The 20,030-nt window shown below is 41.5% G+C and overlaps 1 protein-coding gene across 1 annotated transcript; it reads left to right on the forward strand.

The window, feature by feature from the left end:
• The first annotated feature begins 492 nt into the window (after positions 1-492).
• On the forward strand, positions 493-19,830 carry top3a (DNA topoisomerase III alpha). Its single transcript, XM_085403339.1, has 19 exons — positions 493-1,053; positions 2,176-2,235; positions 2,325-2,398; positions 2,490-2,565; positions 2,723-2,831; positions 2,948-3,091; positions 3,193-3,363; positions 3,462-3,562; positions 4,898-4,972; positions 5,098-5,180; positions 5,473-5,683; positions 5,827-6,012; positions 6,166-6,295; positions 6,959-7,072; positions 7,166-7,331; positions 7,461-7,607; positions 8,237-8,359; positions 14,441-15,189; positions 17,650-19,830. Exons 1-19 carry the CDS (start codon positions 823-825, stop codon positions 17,811-17,813), a joined length of 3,114 nt encoding a protein of 1,037 aa, XP_085259465.1. The 5' UTR covers positions 493-822; the 3' UTR covers positions 17,814-19,830.
• The last annotated feature ends 200 nt before the right edge of the window (positions 19,831-20,030 follow it).

Raw genomic sequence — 20,030 nt, forward strand, 5'->3', positions numbered from 1 at the left:
CAACGTAAGGAAGGAAATCCACCCTGAAACCGAAAGTCAATTCAGTTTATTTTATTTTATTTGAATTCGTCAATATAGAGGTTTAAAGCACTCCACGAGTATAAATACATATTAGGAAATAAGATCTGGGTTTTTTTTTCCAAAATTATTATAGAGCCTTAAAAGCTACTAATTAATTATCAATTTTACATTTTAGAGATTTAAAAAAAAAAAACAATGTAATATATTCTAGAAAGTAAAACCCAATGATCAAACTCCAAATTACCAATAGTAAGTTATTCTGGCATGTAAAAAATGGGTGTATTTATAGTGTATTTTATTTTTTTAACAACCGAGTAACATTGCGTTAGCGTTATTCTATAAAAAACTAATTATAAAACATATGCTACACATCTAGACAAAAGTAAAATTGAGTGGACGTATTGTAATATTCTTTCTAAGCCTGTTTTAAGGTTTTCATTTGAGGTTTTGCGTCAGGATATTTGCGACAGTGTTCCGACCTTGATGACGGCAGTTTTGACAGGCAGGCGCGGATTTTGTAAACAGAAGTAAGAGTGTTCCTGTGTCTAAGGTCCTCTTCATTTTTTTTTTATTGCTAATTGTTGGTAATTTTCGTGTGGCAGGCATATATTTCCTCTTTGTTCGCTGTTTTATTTGTGGGAAGTGAAGTTAGTCAAGCTTTAGTTGCCTTTTTTGCTCTTTGTTGAAGTTCCTGGGAGCTGATAATATGTAGCTCCCCGCATCAGCTAGCATGCTAACAAAATGGGACGAGAACAGCGCTGAAGCTGTCCGTTGAGCCGGCTGCTTCACGTGAGAGCGGGTATGCTAGTAGCGTGTCTCCTCAGGAGATCTGTGCTTTTATCGGGACTACGGCGGCCGGGAGTCCAGCGGAGGTATTTCTGTGCGGCGCAGAGTGTCCTCCAGGACACATTGCAGCAGGAGGCAGACATGATCCGAAGCCGGGGGCAGATCCGTCGGGTCCTCTGCGTGGCCGAGAAAAATGATGCTGCTAAGGGGATCTCTGAAATTATGTCCAGCGGCAGGGCCAGGAGGGTCAGTCACATCCCCTCTCACACACTCACCTCAGACAGAGAAATCTACCAGGCTAATGTGTCAACTCTCTATCAGTTCCAAAATGTGTAGCACTGGTAAAAAGTCTTGAGCCACCTATCATTTCTTTATATTTTGCTAAGTAAACATACACAAACATACATGGAAATACAGTATATAAGGCATTTTTTTTATTCTGTTCTCTCTCAGGATGATCCCACACTGCTTCAATAATGTTGAGGTCTGGGCTCTTGGGAGGCCAATCCATGACTGATGTTCCATTGTGTGTGTGTTTTTTTTTCTATCCAGGAACGCTTTTACTGCATTAGCAGTGTGTTTGGGAATATTGTCATGCTGAAAATGAAGCTGTTGCCAATTGGACATTTTCAGAGATAGTACAGTTAGAGTGGATCAAATCTAATCCATCCAATTCTGTATTTATAATTTCCCTAACATTACTGACTGAAATGAAATCCCAAACCATGGCACCGTGTCTTACAGATAGCTGTAGACAGGCTGATTTCCTCTGTACATGCTGAAGAGATTTGAGTAAGAAGTTTCAAGTTTGGGTTTGTTTACTTCCTTAAGAATGGCTTTATGACAGGCACCTTTCTACAACCCTGGGATATGTTATTGTTGTGAGTAACAACTGTGATATATCAGGGTTTCTCCTGGCTAAAAACAGGCCTTTGGGAGGATGAACACTCACAGAAGCACAACTGGTCCCACATATAGCTGGACCAGCAGTGAGATTGTGTTACTTGTTTCTGTGAATTTGTCTGTTATTTTTGGTCATTTGATAAACAAAGATGTATTTTAAACTCGAGTAAATTAAACTCCATTTAAATAATATGTGCAATATATATATATATATATATATATATATATATATATATATATATATATATATATATATATATATATACATATACACACACACACAATAACAAGATCTCTGACAGACACATTTGTATTGTGTAGCTTACATAAATATGGTGAGCAAAATAAGAAACGCCTGTACAGTTTGACTTGTCAACCATACCGATTTCTCCATCTATACATCTGACAATACAACAACAAATCTTTGGTTGCTCCAGCACTCATTGTCTTGTTTTTTTATTTTAGAGGGAAGGAATGTCGAAGTTTAATAAAATCTATGAGTATGAATATCATCTCTTTGGGCAAGTAAGGAAAATTTCATACATTTACCTAAATGTCTGTTCTTTGGCGTTTCGCTTTGTGTCTGATTTTTGTCCCTGTGCTTCCTTCACCAGAATGTGACTGTCTCAATGACATCAGTATCAGGGCATTTACTGGGTCTGGAGTTTAAAGCTCCATTTCAGAAATGGTAAGTTTAAAAATTTTGTTTTTTGGGGGTATAAAGCATCAAACACGCTAACAGAAAAAGCTTATTGTTTTTTATCCTTTTCTCTCCAAAGGCACAGCTGCAATCCGGTGCTGCTGTTTGATGCAGAAGTAGAGAAATATTGTCCGGATAATATGTTACAGATTAAGGTAGGCTCATTAACTGTCCTCCTAATAATAGGAAACATCTACTGAAATAAATGATTATTTTGTATTTCAGTTCAAAGTTTACTGTTTATTAAGTCAACTGCTATAACATTCTTCCTCTCCTCACTTTCCTTTTCTCTGTCCTTTTTTTCTTACATAGCGAACGCTAGAGAAGGAGGTGAGGCTGTGCCAGGCCTTGGTCATCTGGACTGATTGTGATAGAGAGGGAGAAAACATTGGCTTCGAAATCATAGATGTTTGCAAAGCAGGTATAGCAGAAGTCTGGATGTTTTTGTTGACTGTGTAAGGCCTCAGAAGTTCAGGCTTCATGTGAAAAACCTGCTGCTAAAAACATCTCCTCTGTCTGCATTTTGTTTTCTTTCAGTGAAGCCAAATTTACAAGTCTTTCGGGCAAAGTTTTCTGAGATCACGCCCAACTCAATCCGAAGAGCCTGTGAGACTCTAACAGAGCCTGATGCTAACGTCAGCGATGCAGTTGATGTCCGCCAGGAGCTGGACTTGCGTATAGGTAAGACAGCACTCGCTCTTAAGCACATGGAAGGCTTTGTGGGGATAATGGATTGGGTCAAAGGTCAGTGATTCAACAAATGTCTGATGCATCCTTCATAGGTGCATCTTTTACTCGATTCCAGACACTTCGCCTGCAGAAGATCTTCCCAGAGTCCCTGGCCAATCAGCTGATCTCATACGGCAGCTGTCAGTTTCCCACTCTGGGTTTTGTGGTGGAGCGCTTCAAAGCCATCCAGGCATTCATACCCGAGACTTTCTATAAGATCAAAGGTTTGTCCGTGCACACACCCCAATACTCAGCAGAAATTCAGTGATTTGGGTTTTAAAAGGATATTCACCTCTCTCCTTCGTGTCTCTCTTTGCCTCAGTGATCCACGAGGTGGAGGAGGATTGTGTGGAGTTTAACTGGAAACGAAACCGCCTCTTCAATCACACAGCTTGTCTAGTGCTCTACCAGATCTGCATGGAGGTATGTGCCTGCATTTTTTTATGTTGAATATCCTACACTTTGTTCCTTCAGTGATTAAAAACTCATGAGCTGTTCGTGAAATAGTCACGACCTCTAATCTGTTGCTTTTATGGGTTTGTTTTAGTTGTTATTCTATGTGAGACTGTAGCTGCTGTGATTTTTCTGTGTGTTTATACAGCCATGAGTGTTTTGTGTTGTTATATTTTGGTTTGGGGGTTTTTTTGCTTATTGATGAGAGAACAAAGTTGTCATCTGGCTCTATGACTCTCATCGAGACACGTGTATTGTTTACTGTCGAGCCCAGTAATTAACACTTCATTCTCACTGTTGCCCACAGAGAGAAATGTGAGAATCGGAAGAAAAACTTAAGTCAGAGAGACTCAGCAATGTTTGTCTCTGTGCGCTGGGTTTAGTCTGCAGTTCTTTAGAGTATTGGAGGATAACAAGTCAAACTGTAGATGTGATGAACTTATTCTAGTGGGGCAATGAGAGCCTGATTCTGGTTAGAGAAGGCCAGCAAGGAAGTTCCTGCATTATACCTTAAAAGTGCACACTATCTTTTTATAGTAACATGGTGAGACGGCTCACATGTAGTTCCAAAACCAAAGAGTTCAGCATTCAGTTGTGTGGTCCATTTATGGCTCCACTAAGCTTTCTTTTATTTTCTTTTTTTAAATTTGTTCCCCCGTGTTGGCAGAGAAAAACTGTTAATAGACTTTAAAATGTGTCCTGAGGAGACAAACAGAAGTTCACATTTCCTGTTTGCATTCACAGCTTTTCACCAAAACAGACTACAGGTGCTGAAACAATTTCCTTCCTCACTTAACATTTGTGTTCCTTTTTCTGCTTTCAATTTGAAAATCTGTATTATTTACACCTCACGCTCAAGATTGAGATGGTCTTTGATTAGGTAGGCATCTCACATTATCAAGCACTACAGGTCCTGTTACTACTAAATTAAACTATCCATTGTGGGGGGTCATTGTCGCCATTCAAGAAGCTTTTCAATGCACAAAAACCCCACACCACTTGGGCCAGAATAGCTGGTGTTTATTTCAGCTGTTGCAAACAGATAAGTAACATCAATAATATTTTTGAGGATGCTAAATCTAACCAACAGCAGAAAGTAAAAGAGTGAAAAGTACAATCCAAGGTTAGTATCCACCTTGAAAGGCACCATGGACATGTACCAACTGTGTGTGAGGTTAGCGCATCTCTATGCTTCTCCTGCTGCTGTTAGGACACCACAGTAAGTTTCAAGTGTTTTCAACCTGCACAAATAAAATGATATAAAAGCCGCGTGTGAAAAGAGAATATCACTTCATTCATTTCCAGGATCCCATAGCAACAGTCACCTCAGTAACCAGCAAACCTAAGAGTAAATGGAGGCCACTGCCTTTGGACACTGTGGTAAGAATAAAAAGCCAAACAGCTGCACATAAATGTAAAACACACAGCAACTTTAAAAAAAAAAAGATTTTGTCCTGCTGCTTTGGCCCACTGCAAATAGTCTTCTTCATTTGTCTGGCCTACAGGAACTGGAGAAACTGGCTTCACGGAAGCTCAGAATAAGTGCCAAAGAGACCATGAAAATTGCAGAAAAGCTCTATACTCAGGGGTGAGTGTGTGAATCTTTTAGTCGAAAGCATTTTATGTGATGTAAAAACTGCTTTCCAGAGAATAAACTAATGTCTCGATGTCTGAACTTATTTCACTCTTAAGCCTGATGTGTGAGAGTGTCTGTGGGTTCAATGAAACATACAAGTCCATTTAGATGTTTTCTTAGTTTTATACACAAAGAACGTCCACTCTGGAGGTTCGGCAATCAGTGATTTTACATTTACAGAGCGTTCCTACATCGTGAATCATGCGTCCTTTTCTTTGTTCTTTTTTTTTCTTCTTCTGCTCAGGTTCATCAGCTATCCCCGCACAGAGACCAACATTTTTCCAGCAAACTTGGCTCTTACCCCACTGGTGGAGCAGCAGGCTCACAGCCCGGTGTGGGGGGCATTCGCCCAGCGAGTGCTTGACCAGCCGGGGGGACCCAACCCAAGACAGGGCAAGAACTCTGACCAAGCCCACCCTCCCATACATCCCACCAAGTTCACTAACACACTGCAGGTAGCTTGGTGTGATCAATAACAGGGATTATTTATTTATTTTTTCATTTCTATTGTTTCAATTTTATGAACAGAAAACAACCACAGAATCTGAGAAGATAATTACAATAAACACTGCTTGTTGTCTCTTTGTGTTCTTCCCAGGGCAATGAAGGACGTGTGTATGAGTTCATTGTTCGCCATTTCTTAGCTTGTGTATCCCAGGATGCTTTGGGACAGGAGACTGTGGTTGATATAGATATCGCTCAGGAGAAGTTCTCCGTCTCGGGACTCATGATCATTGCAAGGAACTACCTGGATGTTTACCCCTATGACAGGTGGAGCACAAAGGTACAGTGTGGGTGTTTAGACTGACCAAACTTTACCAGTTTTGCTCTAAACCCACTTAACCAGCTCAAATAGTGACTGAAACATTCTTGGCATTCATTACACATCTCTACGTTATTGCTTTTTGTGGACAACATATTCAAATGTGCTCTACAGGTGATTCCAGTGTATGAACAAGGCTCTCAGTTCCAGCCCTCTGCTATTGAGATGGTGGATGGACAGACGAGTCCTCCGCAGCTGCTCACTGAAGCCGACCTCATATCGCTGATGGAGAAGCACGGCATTGGTATATAATTGACGCACAAAGTCAGAAATTCTGTTTTTTTGTGGGTTGTTAGGTTTGTTTGTTTGTTTGTTAGTTAGTTTTGTGTATTTGTCGACTTGTCACTAGTCCATAAATACTTTAAATGATGAATATATGTAATGTGTGGTTTTTCACAGGATGAGAGATTTAAAGACCCAGTACATAAAGTGTCAGTTTAAAATATTATATTTACAAGACCAGCTCACTGTCATGTGATTTAATGGAAGAAATGTTTCATTATAAAATATGTTGTTAGTTTTTGATCATTTAGTGAATTAAATATCATAGTTTAAATTAAATATTACCTTTAAAGTGTGATCTCTATAAAGAGATTCATGATTATATTGACTCAGGTCAATAGTATTCGGCAAATGAGGGAATATTACATTTTACCCCCACTTTGTTGAATTGGGGCCTCGGACAATTAAGGCAAAAGAAAGTCCAACTTGGTCCAACCCAACTAACAAGTTGTACCTAATAAAGTGTCTAGTGAGTGTATGTGGATATTTTTTGTGTGTTGATCTGGTTTAATAAAAGCAGCTCCACCTACTAACACGTGCTTCTCTCAGTATAGACCTTCTTTGCTCCGTACTCACAGTTTGGTGTCTAATGTGAGTGTTACTATGCTAACTGTTCACATTACAGGTACAGATGCAACCCACGCTGAGCACATTGAGACTATAAAGAGTCGCATGTATGTGGGCTTGACAGCTGACCAGAGGTTTACGCCTGGAGAGCTGGGCATGGGGCTGGTGGAGGGTATGTGCACGCACGCTCGCACTCAATGTAAAGCTCGGTCACTCAGTTAAGCTGCGTACATATCAATGTGTGCGTGTTTGTGTGTGCGTGCAGGTTATAACTCCATGGGCTATGAGATGTCAAAACCGAACCTGCGTGCTGAATTGGAAGCAGACCTCAAGCTGGTGTCAGAAGGCCGAAAGGACAAACAGAGCGTGCTGCAGCATCACATCCAGAAATACAAGACCGTCTTCATTGAGTCTGTCAGGAAAGCGAAGAAGTTAGTTGCATTTACCTTGTAGTTTACACGTGTGTATGTCTGCATCCTCAATATTAAAACTAGTGCGTAACCTTTCCTGCTATCGCTGCATCCTGCTGGTAAGAAGTCGTATGTCTGCTGTTCCCTCAGGTTAGATGAAGCGCTGTCTCCCTATCTCGGTGCAGCTCACGAGATCCCTGAAGCAGAGCAGCAGGACATGGAGATCCCGCTGCCGGTGAGGAAGTGCCCTAACTGTGGTCGGGACATGGTGCTGAAGAAGAAGAGAGAGGGAAACAGGTGAGACGATGGAAACAACGGAAGCTGTAAAAAAGAAGGATGCGTTCTTCCAACCTTCCTCAGCAGGCAGTAGAGATGTATTTGTTAAAAATACACCGATTGGGCAAAAAAAGAAACTCACACCTTCTAATATTTTGGTCCTTACCTTTGGTAAAAGCACACATGCGCTGTGGCATCTCCCAGTGTGGGAAAGTTGGACTGTTATATAAAGTCTTCTCAACACATCCCAAAGATTCTCACTGGGGTTAAAGTCTGGACTCCGTGGTGTGTGAAAATGGTGTGTCATTCTCCCTGAGCTGAACTATCACAGTTTGAGCCTGATGAGTTCTGGCATTGCCATCTTTAATGTGCCACCAAGGGGCATACTAATGGAAAAAGATTGAACTTGACCAGCTCAAGGAACCTCAGATCCTAACACTGCCACCACAGTCCTGTGTGGTAGGAACTTCATGTGATTCACTTTTTACCTGACGCACCCATCACATCTTACTTTTATTTTTTTAGTTACATTTATTCATTTTGATTATTTTTTTGGGGGGGGGAGGTTTCTACCATCGTAGCGGACATAAACGCTTTTTGCACCCTCGCTGCACTCTGACCTCTCAGCTGCTCTCTGTCTCCTCCTGCAGTAAATACCTGTCGTGTGTGGGCTTCCCAGCCTGTAAAACAGCAGTGTGGTTTCCCGACGTGGTGCTCGAGGTCAGCAGAGATGAAAGCACATGTCCTACCTGTCAGCCACACCCCATTCATATGTGAGTATTGATTTGTATTAATCTGGACAGTATTAAAGCCTCATAGGAGTGCTTGATAAGTTACCAAACTGAAATGTCCTAAATAAAGTAAGGCTAGCTTACTGGGATCAAGGGTTGAGTAATGCTGTGACAATGCTGATCTGTCTCTTCCTCAAAGACTCAAGTTTGTAATTTGCTTTGTAGTACAAAAAGATTATTTGTATTTTCCCTTTAAAAAAATAAAATAAATAAAATAAAATGTCCAAAAGTTGATTCTTGGGCGATCGTGGCTCAAGAATTGGGAGTTCACCTTGTAATCGGAAGGTTGCCGGTTCGAGCCCCGGCTTGGACAGTCCCGGTCGTTGTGTCCTTGGGCAAGACACTTCACCCGTTGCCTACTGGTGGTGGTCAGAGGGCCCGGTGGCGCCAGTGTTCGGCAGCCTCGCCTCTCTCAGTGCGCCCCAGGGGGGCTGTGGCTACAATGTAGCTTGCCATCACCAGTGTGTGAATGGGTGGATGACTGAAAATGTAAAGCGCCCTTAGCCCATAGGGACTAGTAAAGCGCTATACAAATACAGGCCATTTACCATTCTGTTAATCTGGACGTAGCGTTTTCAGTGGGAGAAACGTTTCGTCACTCATCCAAGTGACTTCTTCAGTCTCAGCTGACTGCAGGTTTCCCCAATCTTATCAACAGTACATTCGCATAATGACTGAAGCTAGCACCACTGAAGGAACAATAGGTCAGTTCCTTCATCATAATTATGCAAATTCTCATGACCATTGATCAACAACCACTGATCAAAGCTCACTGATCAAAGACCACTGATCAATGGCTGTGAGTACCGTTCACAGAGAGTTGGGGAATGGCTGCAATCACAGCATTGTAAGATGGTGAAAGATGTACCCTTAGGTCCCCTCCTTGATTCAAAGATGTTCTTTCCCTTTTCACGTAAACGGCCTCCTTGACTCCGCGCTCAAACCAGCGTTCCTCCCTGTCCAAGATGTGAACATCCTCATCACTGAAAGAGTCCACTGGCCTGCAGGTGTAAATAGACTGCAGAGTCCTGGCCTGACGAGGTAGCTCTTCTGTGTTGTGCCATGTGCTTCGCCAGAGGTTTCCCTGATGTATAAATCCTGGCAATCCTCCTGGCACTTAACAGCGTACACTATGCGTTTTGGGGGGTTTAAAAGCCACAGAGACACAGTTTAGAATGGATTCTGAATAAATGAATACATTTTTAAACATCCATTTTCTTTCTTCTGTATTTTCCTGTATTTATTTTGATATTTTCATCAGTTTTTGCATATGGTTTTTATTGAGCCATATTATTTGACTGTGTCATTAACACTCCAGCTGAAGAATAATTACACCTTAAATACAGACTCACAGAGCTGTAAGCGTGGCTGAAGAGTCTTCACACACATGTCCTCGTTGTTCACTGTGTCCTTCTGGCTCTGTGTGTTTCATTAGGCTCATTTAAACTGTGCACAGTAGATTTGTAGTGCTACTCAGTTTTTATGCAAATGTCCTCTGATGCAATGTGAGTGACAAATAGGTAAGAAGCATTCGTATTTACGACTGTCCTGCACTAAAGGAGTTGGGATTGTTTTCCTCTGCAATCCACTGCTGTCCAGCCAGAGCAGTGATCGCACATTATGTGGTCAGTGCTGTAGATAAACGGCCTTCACAAGAGGCCAAAGAGTGCCTCCTACTTGGTGTGTGTGTGTGTGTGTGTGTGTGTGTGTGTGTGTGTGTGTGTGTGTGTGTGTGTGTGTGTGTGTGTGTGTGTGTGTGTGTGTCTCTAATGCTTGTAGTCTTTAAGGTCTTTCAGGAAGTGTAACACTAACTCTCTGCTCTAACCAGAAGAGCGTAAGGTACCCTAAGCAGTAATAAGTACGTTGGAAAAACAGCTGACAGACTGGTTTTTGTGTTGTTTTTTTTCTTCTCCTGTTTTTTTGACAGCCTACTAATGTTGACAGTCACAGCTTTAACATGAAGTGCTCTTTTTGTTTCACTTCCTGCTTGTCACATGAACCCAGGAGAAATATATTAGTTTACTAATTATATTTCTGAAGTCCTCAGCACTGAAGACACATCCCCAAAAATAGATAACCAGCAAATGTCAAGTTTGGTACTGTTAGAATAAGAGTGGACTTTAACTGCAGCAGTCTTGTCCTGCATGATTACTGATTACTTATTGTACTGAGATACATCTATCTCAGCCTAACTGACCACTGTTATGTATCAAAGTTCAAATGCTGATTTAAAGAGCAGCGACCTTCCCTGCAACGGTCACACAATACAGTACAACGCAGAAAAAATCTGAATATGTACAGAACAAAAACATGTAGACTCTTAATAACATATAACATGTAAAGTATGTACTCTGGCCTCAGATTTCCAAAAGACTCTTACAGTTACAAAACTGTTTTAGGATTCGGTAAACGTCCCCTAGCGTCACGCAGAAAAGAGTCTCAACCTAAATCATCTCCCTAAATCATGCCTGCTGATTTAGACTTTTGTCAGGGTCTGTGCTACAGGGGGCCACATAACCTATTCACACTTGCACTTATGCTGCATTATGTGTTAATTACCCTGTGTTAGTGACCTGCTGTTATAGTCGATAGAAATGCAGGGGCTTTTTTCTTTCCTGTCCCCCCCACCTCTCTTTGTTTTGGTCAGTTTTGTTTTTTTGTCAGGGACAAAATTTTTCACTTCTGTTTTTCCACTTCTTTGTACATTTCCTCACGTCCATTCTTTTAGGAATTTACTGACATGTGTGAGTCATTATATATCTATTATTGGCATTATTAGCATCAATATAAGTACAATGGTTGTTATTCTCTCACTGATAAATTCAAAAACTGCTGCAACAAAGGGTAGCTGGAAATGTACAGGAGGAACTGTTACTGAACAGACCAGTCAGTGCAGATGCACGCTGTGTCACCACGACGTGTTGTTGCATTTCTAGGGAGGTACACATCAGGCATACGGTTAAAGTGTAGATTTTCAGAGAGGTTTGCGTGTATGACGTAGCTATGGTGTAGATTTCCCAGTAACACGCTATCTTCCAGCTTAACAGTGGAAATACCAAAGAACCATATGCTGTAAAGTATTTGCACTGATGTTCTGTTGTTTTCTCTTTGCTGCACTACTCAGATCCTCCTGAGCTGCTCTCGAGCTATATAAAAATGTTTTACAAATCCAGCCTCATGACTTAGACTTACAAGCTAACTGGACACCAGAGGCCCGGTGTGAGAAACGCTCCACTATTTAATAAAAATCAAGTTTGAAGAGGAACTAAATCAGTTAACCAGACTTTAAGCAGTTTTTGCTCAGGAGAGTCTGTAGAGTCTGCTAATCAGCAGGTCGGTGCTCAACCCCCGGCTCCTCCAGTCCACATGCGGAAGTGTGCTTGGACAAGATAATGAACTCCAAAGTGCATTGAACAAACCTTGTGTGACTAGGTGAATGAGGCTTCTAGGAAAAGGTGCTTTGAGTGCTCAGATAATATAGAAAAGCACCGTATAAGTACCAGTCTGTAAGCAGACTGTACTACAGGTAGATGTATCTCAGCTCAGTTAGTGACATGTGGCCTTTGCAGACTTTGACAGTTAGATGAATTGTTCTGCATGTGCTGACTTACACAATGAAATAGTTTGAACATATTTTAGAAGTCAAAACTACTCAACTGATAGAAGGTGATCAGTTTTAATCACAAAGACGTATTCAACCAGTAACTGGTCAAACTCTGGACACTCGGTCATTTGCAGAAATGTGCAGAAACATTTGCAATGCTTCACGTCTCTCTGTTAGAGTGCTCACACGCTGTGCTCAGTGATGCTTTTTAATCAGCAACTGCTTCATGGCTTTCCTGTTGTCTTTAACTCATTTAAATTGCTCCATATAATCCAGCTCTGAGGTCTCCATCAGACCTGGACGATCATTTCGGTTTCGGTTTCTCACTGAAATTAACACGTTCTCGAATCATGCAGGAGCAGTCCAGCTTTCTGCATGTGTTTGAGTGTTGTGTTTTTGGTAACTGGCACCTGTAACTGGTGTTGAATGTTCTTTCATCACAGGCATAAGGCACAGTAACACGATTAAGCCAGAGCCCTTATGTTGTGAGGGGTTTCACGTGTTGTTTTGCTAACTATATTTCAGAACGCATGATTTTTGAAGGTGCTTTGTACTTGACTGATTTAGGGAGGGATGTCTAAGTTATGAGTGCTTTTGTAAAAGATTCGTCCTCTCAGCACAACAGAGACTTAACTCACACATTAACTGAAAAAAAACATGTATTTATTTATTTTTTCAGTGGTCACGTCAGTGCTAAACTCCCTCCGTGCCTTATGCTACCCTCTCAGGCAAACAAACAGCGACGGCCCTGACGCTCTCGAGAAATTTCTCCAAATCTTGTTTACACAAGTAGGCGTTAACCCTATGAGCACGTGGCTCAGCTCAGTCCAAATATAGGGCACGCTCACTCGCAGTGAGCCAAAGTGCTCCACACCAGCATCTGTTACCATGGCAACCAATCTGGTGGCGAGCTCAAAGTTGAGCTCCAGCCCTCTCTCCAGAACAATGTCAGCGATGTAGTTTTTTGTTTTTTTTTTTAAATCAGATATCACTGTGCAGCTTGTTGGATAACTTCATATGCTGATAAATGCAGATGTGCGCAGGAGTAGACTGTTGCTTGGTGCTACCGCCTCACTTGTTGCCACGGCAACTTGCCCTGTTTTACCAACTTTTCTTATGTACAGATTTTTGAAAAAGCCACTTTATGGTGGACTGTTTGTCCTCAGTGCTTCACACAGTTTTCTATGAGAATATATATTTTATTACATTTCAGTCATAAGTCATGGTGTATACTCCTGAGTTACTGGTAATTTCAGTTACCTACAGCCACTAAAATTGACAGAGGGTGACAGAAAATGTCACTGCATGGAATTAAACTTCTATATGATATGCCTTTGGTTCACTGATAAATCGTCTCTGTGGATCAAATTTAATTACGCCAGTGAAGCACATATTAATCAAATGTCCATGCAGAAGCGCAAAAGTGACTCACACGTCGTTACCACTGAGCCAATTATATCATGTTGGAAACCCTGTACCTTAAGACATCCAGATGTGTGTGGGGGTTTTAAGCGTTTCCTTCTAATGTCTTTTAGTCACAGCCGAGCACAGAACAACAGAATGAACCTCATTGTCAGTGGAAATATTTAAGTAATTAGGATTCATCTTCTAGAGTTTATTCATATCTCTACATACTTTATGCCAAACAATGATGATCGTCATTCTGCATCAAAGGGGTGGATTAGCAAGCTGATAGATCCATTCATGGGGCCATGCTGGAGTGTCAAATACATGTTGGTATTGGCACAAATATTGACCAATAATAATTAATAGAAAACATTTTTTTAGAAAAAAGTGCAGAAAGCAAAGCTTGGGTTTTTTGTTTTTTAGAAATTTGTCATCATTGATGTCTTAGCTTCATGGTGTTTCTGCAGCACATGTGCAGATCCACAAGAGTGTGGTGAACTGGAGCCTGTCAGCGACAGAGCGAGAGGCAGGGTCACGAGTCAGTCGGACTATCTGAAGAAAACTCACACAGGTGCAGGGAGAAGATCCCAATCCAGAAAGGTCCCAACCAGTCAGCGCCACCAGCCTTCTGCCCTCCTCTGCCGTAATATAACTATTTATGTCAAGAATGTGTTTAAGAATCTTTTCTGCAATAACGTTATGCAGGAGGATTTTTTTTAACAGTGAACTGTGAAATCTTAATACTCCACACCACAGCCATCACAATACCCACTTGACTTTTGTGGGTGGAAACAGTCGGCCTGCTGAACAAATAGTATAATAATTGAAATTACCTGAGGTATTTGATTCTGATTGTGTTGATTGTACTAAAATTGCCCACTCTGAATGAGTCAAGCAAGCTAAGAGGACTGAGCTTACCCGTAGCTTACTTGACTCATTTAGAGTGACTTACTCTCTTTGGATGTTAAATAAGTGATGGATTGCCACACAGCACAGCTCATTTATTAGATGTGCATACTGAGGTTGCCTCCTGTGTGTCCTCCCTTCTTCAGGTTGAAGTTCAAGTTCCGCAGGGGTAGCCTTCCTCCCATGATGCCTCTGGAGTTTGTCGGCTGCATCGGTGGCTGTGACGAGATCCTCCGAGAAGTGCTGGACCTGAAATATCTCAGACCAGGGGGAGGTGGTGGTGGTGCAGGAGTTGGAGGAGGGGGTGGAAGAGGAGATGACCCTCATCCTCCACCTCCAAGGCCACCCAGACCTGATCCGTCCAGAACCCGAATCTCTAATCCTCGCCATTCTCTCCCGCCTGTGCCCTCCTGGACCCCACAGCCGACGTCTCCACCAGGTGGCCGCAGTATGAGTATAAACGCCAGCAGTGACGCGATCGTGTGCAACTGTGGTCAGGATGCACTCCTCCTGACTGTGCGCAAAGACGGCCCTAATCAAGGCCGGCAGTTTTACAAGTGCAACGCCGGGAGCTGCAACTTCTTTCTTTGGGCAGATCAACCAAGTCAGCAGGGGGCGCCACAGAATCGAGGGCTGCCACCGCCAGCACCGAGGACTTCCCAGCCTCCTAGGCCATCTCTGGGATTCAGAAACACATCTGAAGGAAGCAGAGGGCAGGAAGCGGGTGCACCAGGACATTTGGAACAGGTGATGTGCAACTGCAACGAGGCAGCCGTGACGCGAACGGTGCAGAAGGACGGTCCAAACAAGGGTCGCATGTTCCACACCTGTGGGAAGCCAAGAGAGCAGCAGTGTGGCTTCTTTCAGTGGGATGATGAGAACGTACCTCCACCAGGTGGGGCTCTCACACACAAATCCTCCTCTGAGCTCCTAATCATAATCCAATGTCAGACCACATACCTCCAACAGGGCTGAAAATTCCCTCTACACATGCACGAGCTGTGTCACTGTTATCTCTTACTTCAATTCAATATGCATTTGTGAAGATATGATGCACATTACACACAAAACAGTGAAGAATGCTTCCTAAAATTCCTGGATCCATACACAGTGACTCATAGTCATCAGTCACTTACACATGAGTTAGGCCCCGCCTCTGATAAAAATGCAAATCTTTCCACAACCTTTTGAGTCATTCATTTAACAAACAGGCAGACAGAAAAAACAAACAGTCTGAACCAATCACGTAACTTCTTTGGCTCAGGTAGTGAAAAGGAAAAGTATGTAATTAGTTAGATTACTTTGTTAAATGGGCATAAAATTAATTCTCATCTTTATTTCCTTTAACAAGTATGGACAAACACATTCCTGGCAGGACAAATAGTTGAACAAGTGTTTCTAGCAGCTGCTTGATTTTCAGGGAAATCTCGTCACAAACTTCCTAACAGAACTGCTTTATTGTTACAACGTATGGAGTCACCAGCTCTATTGAGGTCATTGCTATTGAGCCTGGGCTTTGACGTGGATGCGCTGCGGATATACTGCCTTTGTATTGGCTTCACCTGAAACACATATTATGCGTAGGAACGAGTGAGTCACAAGGACAACATGAGGATGAGCTCATTTTCAGATTGTGTTTTGCCTTCACTGTGAACCTTTATCAACAAGTTGGTCTCATATGGATAGCATCTACAAACTACACGTATCTTTTTTCCAAAACATAAATACAGCCTAAAAATAGAAAACTAGTTTGACTTATGTTTTGGAAGCTGATCTTCGCAGCGCATAGACACTGATCTTATACTGGTGTACCCACTTTCACTGGGTTAAGTCACATGGTTGACATTGGCAGATGTTTGTAAACAACAAATTCAAAATGTCTCTAATATGACCATATTACGAGACAAATGTTAGAGCCTGACTGATTCATCTGCAGGCTGATATTAACTATGCACTATTATGTCGTTCTTGACAATTATAACAGTCAATAAATGTGAAATAAAGACGAGGCAGGAGAAGCACCCTTCAGCCACGTTATTAGTGTTGACGTTGCACAGTTTGTCGACCACGTGCACTTTGCAAATCCACTTGCAGTTTCTTAAACTGCTTGTTATCTTAGGTGCCTCAACAGTGTATTGAATAACTACACATAACAAATGTCAGGGATCTCTCTTTGTGTTTGGTGTGGCTAAAAAGTAATATCAGCCAAAATATCAGATGATTAAGTAACCAAAATATCGGTATCGATATTAAAAATCCTATATTGATCGGGCTCTAAAACTTGTAAATAAATACAGAAGTGTTTTTTTAATAACCTTGGCTCTGTAGATGCCCACATGAACCAATTAAAGCTTTATCTGTAATAACTGAAGCAGTGTGGTTTGATTAAGCATAGTCACCCTTCAAAACACACCGTTATTATCAGGTCCAAATTTCTTTATTCATACTGCAGCGAGAGTTCACATGTGATAAGAAAGTAACACACAGCGAAACATTATCAACAACAAATCATAAAACTGATGCAAGAAGTGATAATGTATACTAATAAAGTATGGACCAATAAAGTATTGACAGGATACTTAGGGAAATCCAGTCGGTGTTCTTTATTGTTACACGCCATCAAAACTTGGCATGAAGACTTTTAGTTTACCAGCTGAAATTTTTTAATCTTCATCTTAATCTTAATTATCTGGTCTTATCTGTCTAGGATAAAAAGGATGGGCATAGTTTTCAGGTCTCAGATTGAACCCAGAGTCAAAGTGCATTCATTAAACCTGTAGTGCTTCTACTGGCCAGCAGGGACTGAACATTCGGTGGCAGAAGGAAGTCTGAGTACAGAAGTAGATGGAAAAACTGCCAAACTGCTCACTTGATCTACAAAATTTCCTGGATGCGCTCTGTCACATTCCAGTGACTACGTCCACCTTTTATATTCTTCGTGGACATATTCAGGTTTTCAGACCAAGCAATACAAGACTTTCTAATAGATTCTCTGAAAAGATGAGTCATCTCAGTAAAAGCAAGCGTACTTGACATTATAAATGTATTATAGACAGGCATTTGCAGTGTATGCTATTGAGTTTTAGTGGACTTTGACTGCAGTGATTTGGCTGTAAAATTCTACGAAAGTTCTACAAAGCACATTATGTTTGTTTAAGAAAAAAAAGGATATTATGCTCACCATTTGATGGTAAAAAAGAAAGTACTGTCACGACTCACGAACACAGAGACCTTGAGGCATCAACATGACATGTACCTGCAGTCCCAACATGCTGAAAAAAATTCTTTGGTACTTTCTATGCTATAACTGGTAACTTTGACTCTTTTAACTCTGATCTCTGTTTCCCCGTGTCAGGTGGTTTTGGTGGTGGATTTTATAGTGATGGAGACGGCGGGAGGAAGGGAAGGAAGATGATGGGAGGTCCGAGTGCTAACAGACCCCCTGCTGCTAAGAAACCTCGCACCTGTGGCATCTGCCACATGCCAGGACACACCCGAGTCACCTGTCCTCAGCGATGACCGCTGTCTGTGACTGAAGCCACCCCATAATTGGGCAGAGTTAATGAAGTCTGTGACTTCAGTTTTAAATTTTAAACAACTTGGACTATACATAGAGTGGGGCATCTGCAAAGCAACTGGGTCAACAGGATAAGTGTGTGCAAAACAGAAAGTGTTCCACCCACATGTGTTGGCCAAACCAATACCAAAAGTGCCCAACAGCAGCATAAACTGCAGCTTTTCTTTTTGTTTTCACTCAGCACCGATGCCTCAGCTGTACTCAGATCAGTTCCAGATGAGCGACTCTTCTGTGGGGCTTGGGAGGACAAATAAGGTCAAGCTAATATTGAAGTGTAAAACAAACCAATCAGAACTGTACACGATCCATGTATGCTGGAGAGCACACATAAAATAAACTCTGAGACAAACGCTGAAGTGCTGAACTAGTTTTATTACTCGCGTTTGTAACCACAGCAACCTGAAAGCGCTTAGCAAGTTATTGAAAATTTGCTCACATGGCCTTGGATCAACCGATCCTCCACTCCACTGTCTTTTTCTGCTTTTTACAATCTCGAAATCCTAACTAAAATCCTGTATATTTCTGACTCAGGAGCAACGCCATCTCTGACAAATGAACTTCATTTTAAAAGACGGCGTGCATGCCGGTCAAGACTAATCGGCCAAATGTATTGATATCTGAATATTTTCATGTATCGATTTATGGAGGTGGAAGAAAAAGGCGGGGGAAAAAAATTGTTTTTACACTGCAAAGGTTGGACTGGTCATCTGATGTTCGCACTGATAAAAGTTAATAAACTCATTTTAACATTTTATAGTACATTGAATCTCTGCAGTCATGACAGAGGGAACTTTTGGTTTCGCTTGGAGTGTTCGGGGTTTTCCATTAGCTTTAGCTTTTGCTTTTATTTTGAGTCTGTTGTTTGCTTCTCTTTGTTCATTTACTTTTGGTTTTGAGTCTTAAACTTTCAGTCGGCCCTACTTTGGAAACGAAACAAAATTTATGACTAAGCAGAGCATGCATGAATGAAAACAGACTTGCTCTGGCCTGAAATACTCCGATGCATAAGTAAAGTAGGAATAGAGTCAACCAAATCTAAAAAAAGTTCCCCACAACATCTCTCAGTATGTAACTTTCATATCCAATAACACTTATGAAGCCATGCAAAATCTTTCCTTCATGAAGACTTTTACAGGTACATTAAAGGATCTCATAATTGTAATGAATGTGCTTTTTTTTTTTTTTTTTTTTTACCCCCAATAATTTTGAGCCCGTGAAAGTGCACCTTTAATTTAATGCAGTCACATTCAGTTTGTACCAAGCACATTTTTCATTAATGATTATATAAATGACTACGTCTTTGCTTTTATATATTTCTGTTGCACTTGCTTCATGTTTGTGAGTTTTTTGTGTATTAATAAAATAAAATATAGTCTTTCTGTGTTAAAAAATAATTGTAACACAGAGGGAGTGCGAGCATATTTCATACAGTTATTTTTGATAATATAGCCATACTAAGGCCTGTAGCTCAGACTGTATGTTGCGTAATAGTCTGAAGGTAAGATTTGCATGACTTCTTTCAAATCACTCCGTGATTTTTCACGGGATGAACCGTAGTGTGCAAAAACACTCGAGTACACAGACGTAGTCAAAATTTCTCTGCAACTTTGCAATCTTTCCACCACAAGGCCCGACTACAGAAACGCACACCCATAGGCCTATTTAAAACCAAATGCTGAGCGTAAACAAGTTCTTTCTCCTAAAGTTGTGCAGTTTTGTGTTCCAGGGAAAAGTCTGACCGGTTCCGTCTTCCCATAAATGCCTTTTGCCTTTGTTCCCTTGAAATGCACCCCCTGCGGGTGTAGGACAGGAGAAATAAACCCGTGGATTCCCGGTACTGGGCTGTAAGTTACACTAATGTTTTTCGCTGGTCGTATTCCAGTGAAGCAGCCCTGATTTTACTGGCACGTTTGGTGACTCATATGTGAGTCATAACATGTGGGTGGGAGCGAGCGCTGTGATCCGTCCTGCCGTGTTGTGTTTGCCGCTCCATCCCGACTCCCAAATCCGCTACAGTAGTATCCGGGCAGATAACGAGTCATGTGACCGCCGTATCTCTTCTCTGAATTGCAGGAATTACCTCCTACTTACGGGAAAAGAGGCGCATTTATCCCGTATTTCAGACTGATAGGTGTACTCTTCCCTATAGGACCATAAAG

The sequence above is a fragment of the Rhamphochromis longiceps genome, linkage group LG4, assembly GCF_057381845.1.
Source record: "Rhamphochromis longiceps isolate RC_006_pf linkage group LG4, R_longiceps_female_GT1.1, whole genome shotgun sequence".
Classification (NCBI taxonomy): domain Eukaryota; kingdom Metazoa; phylum Chordata; class Actinopteri; order Cichliformes; family Cichlidae; genus Rhamphochromis; species Rhamphochromis longiceps.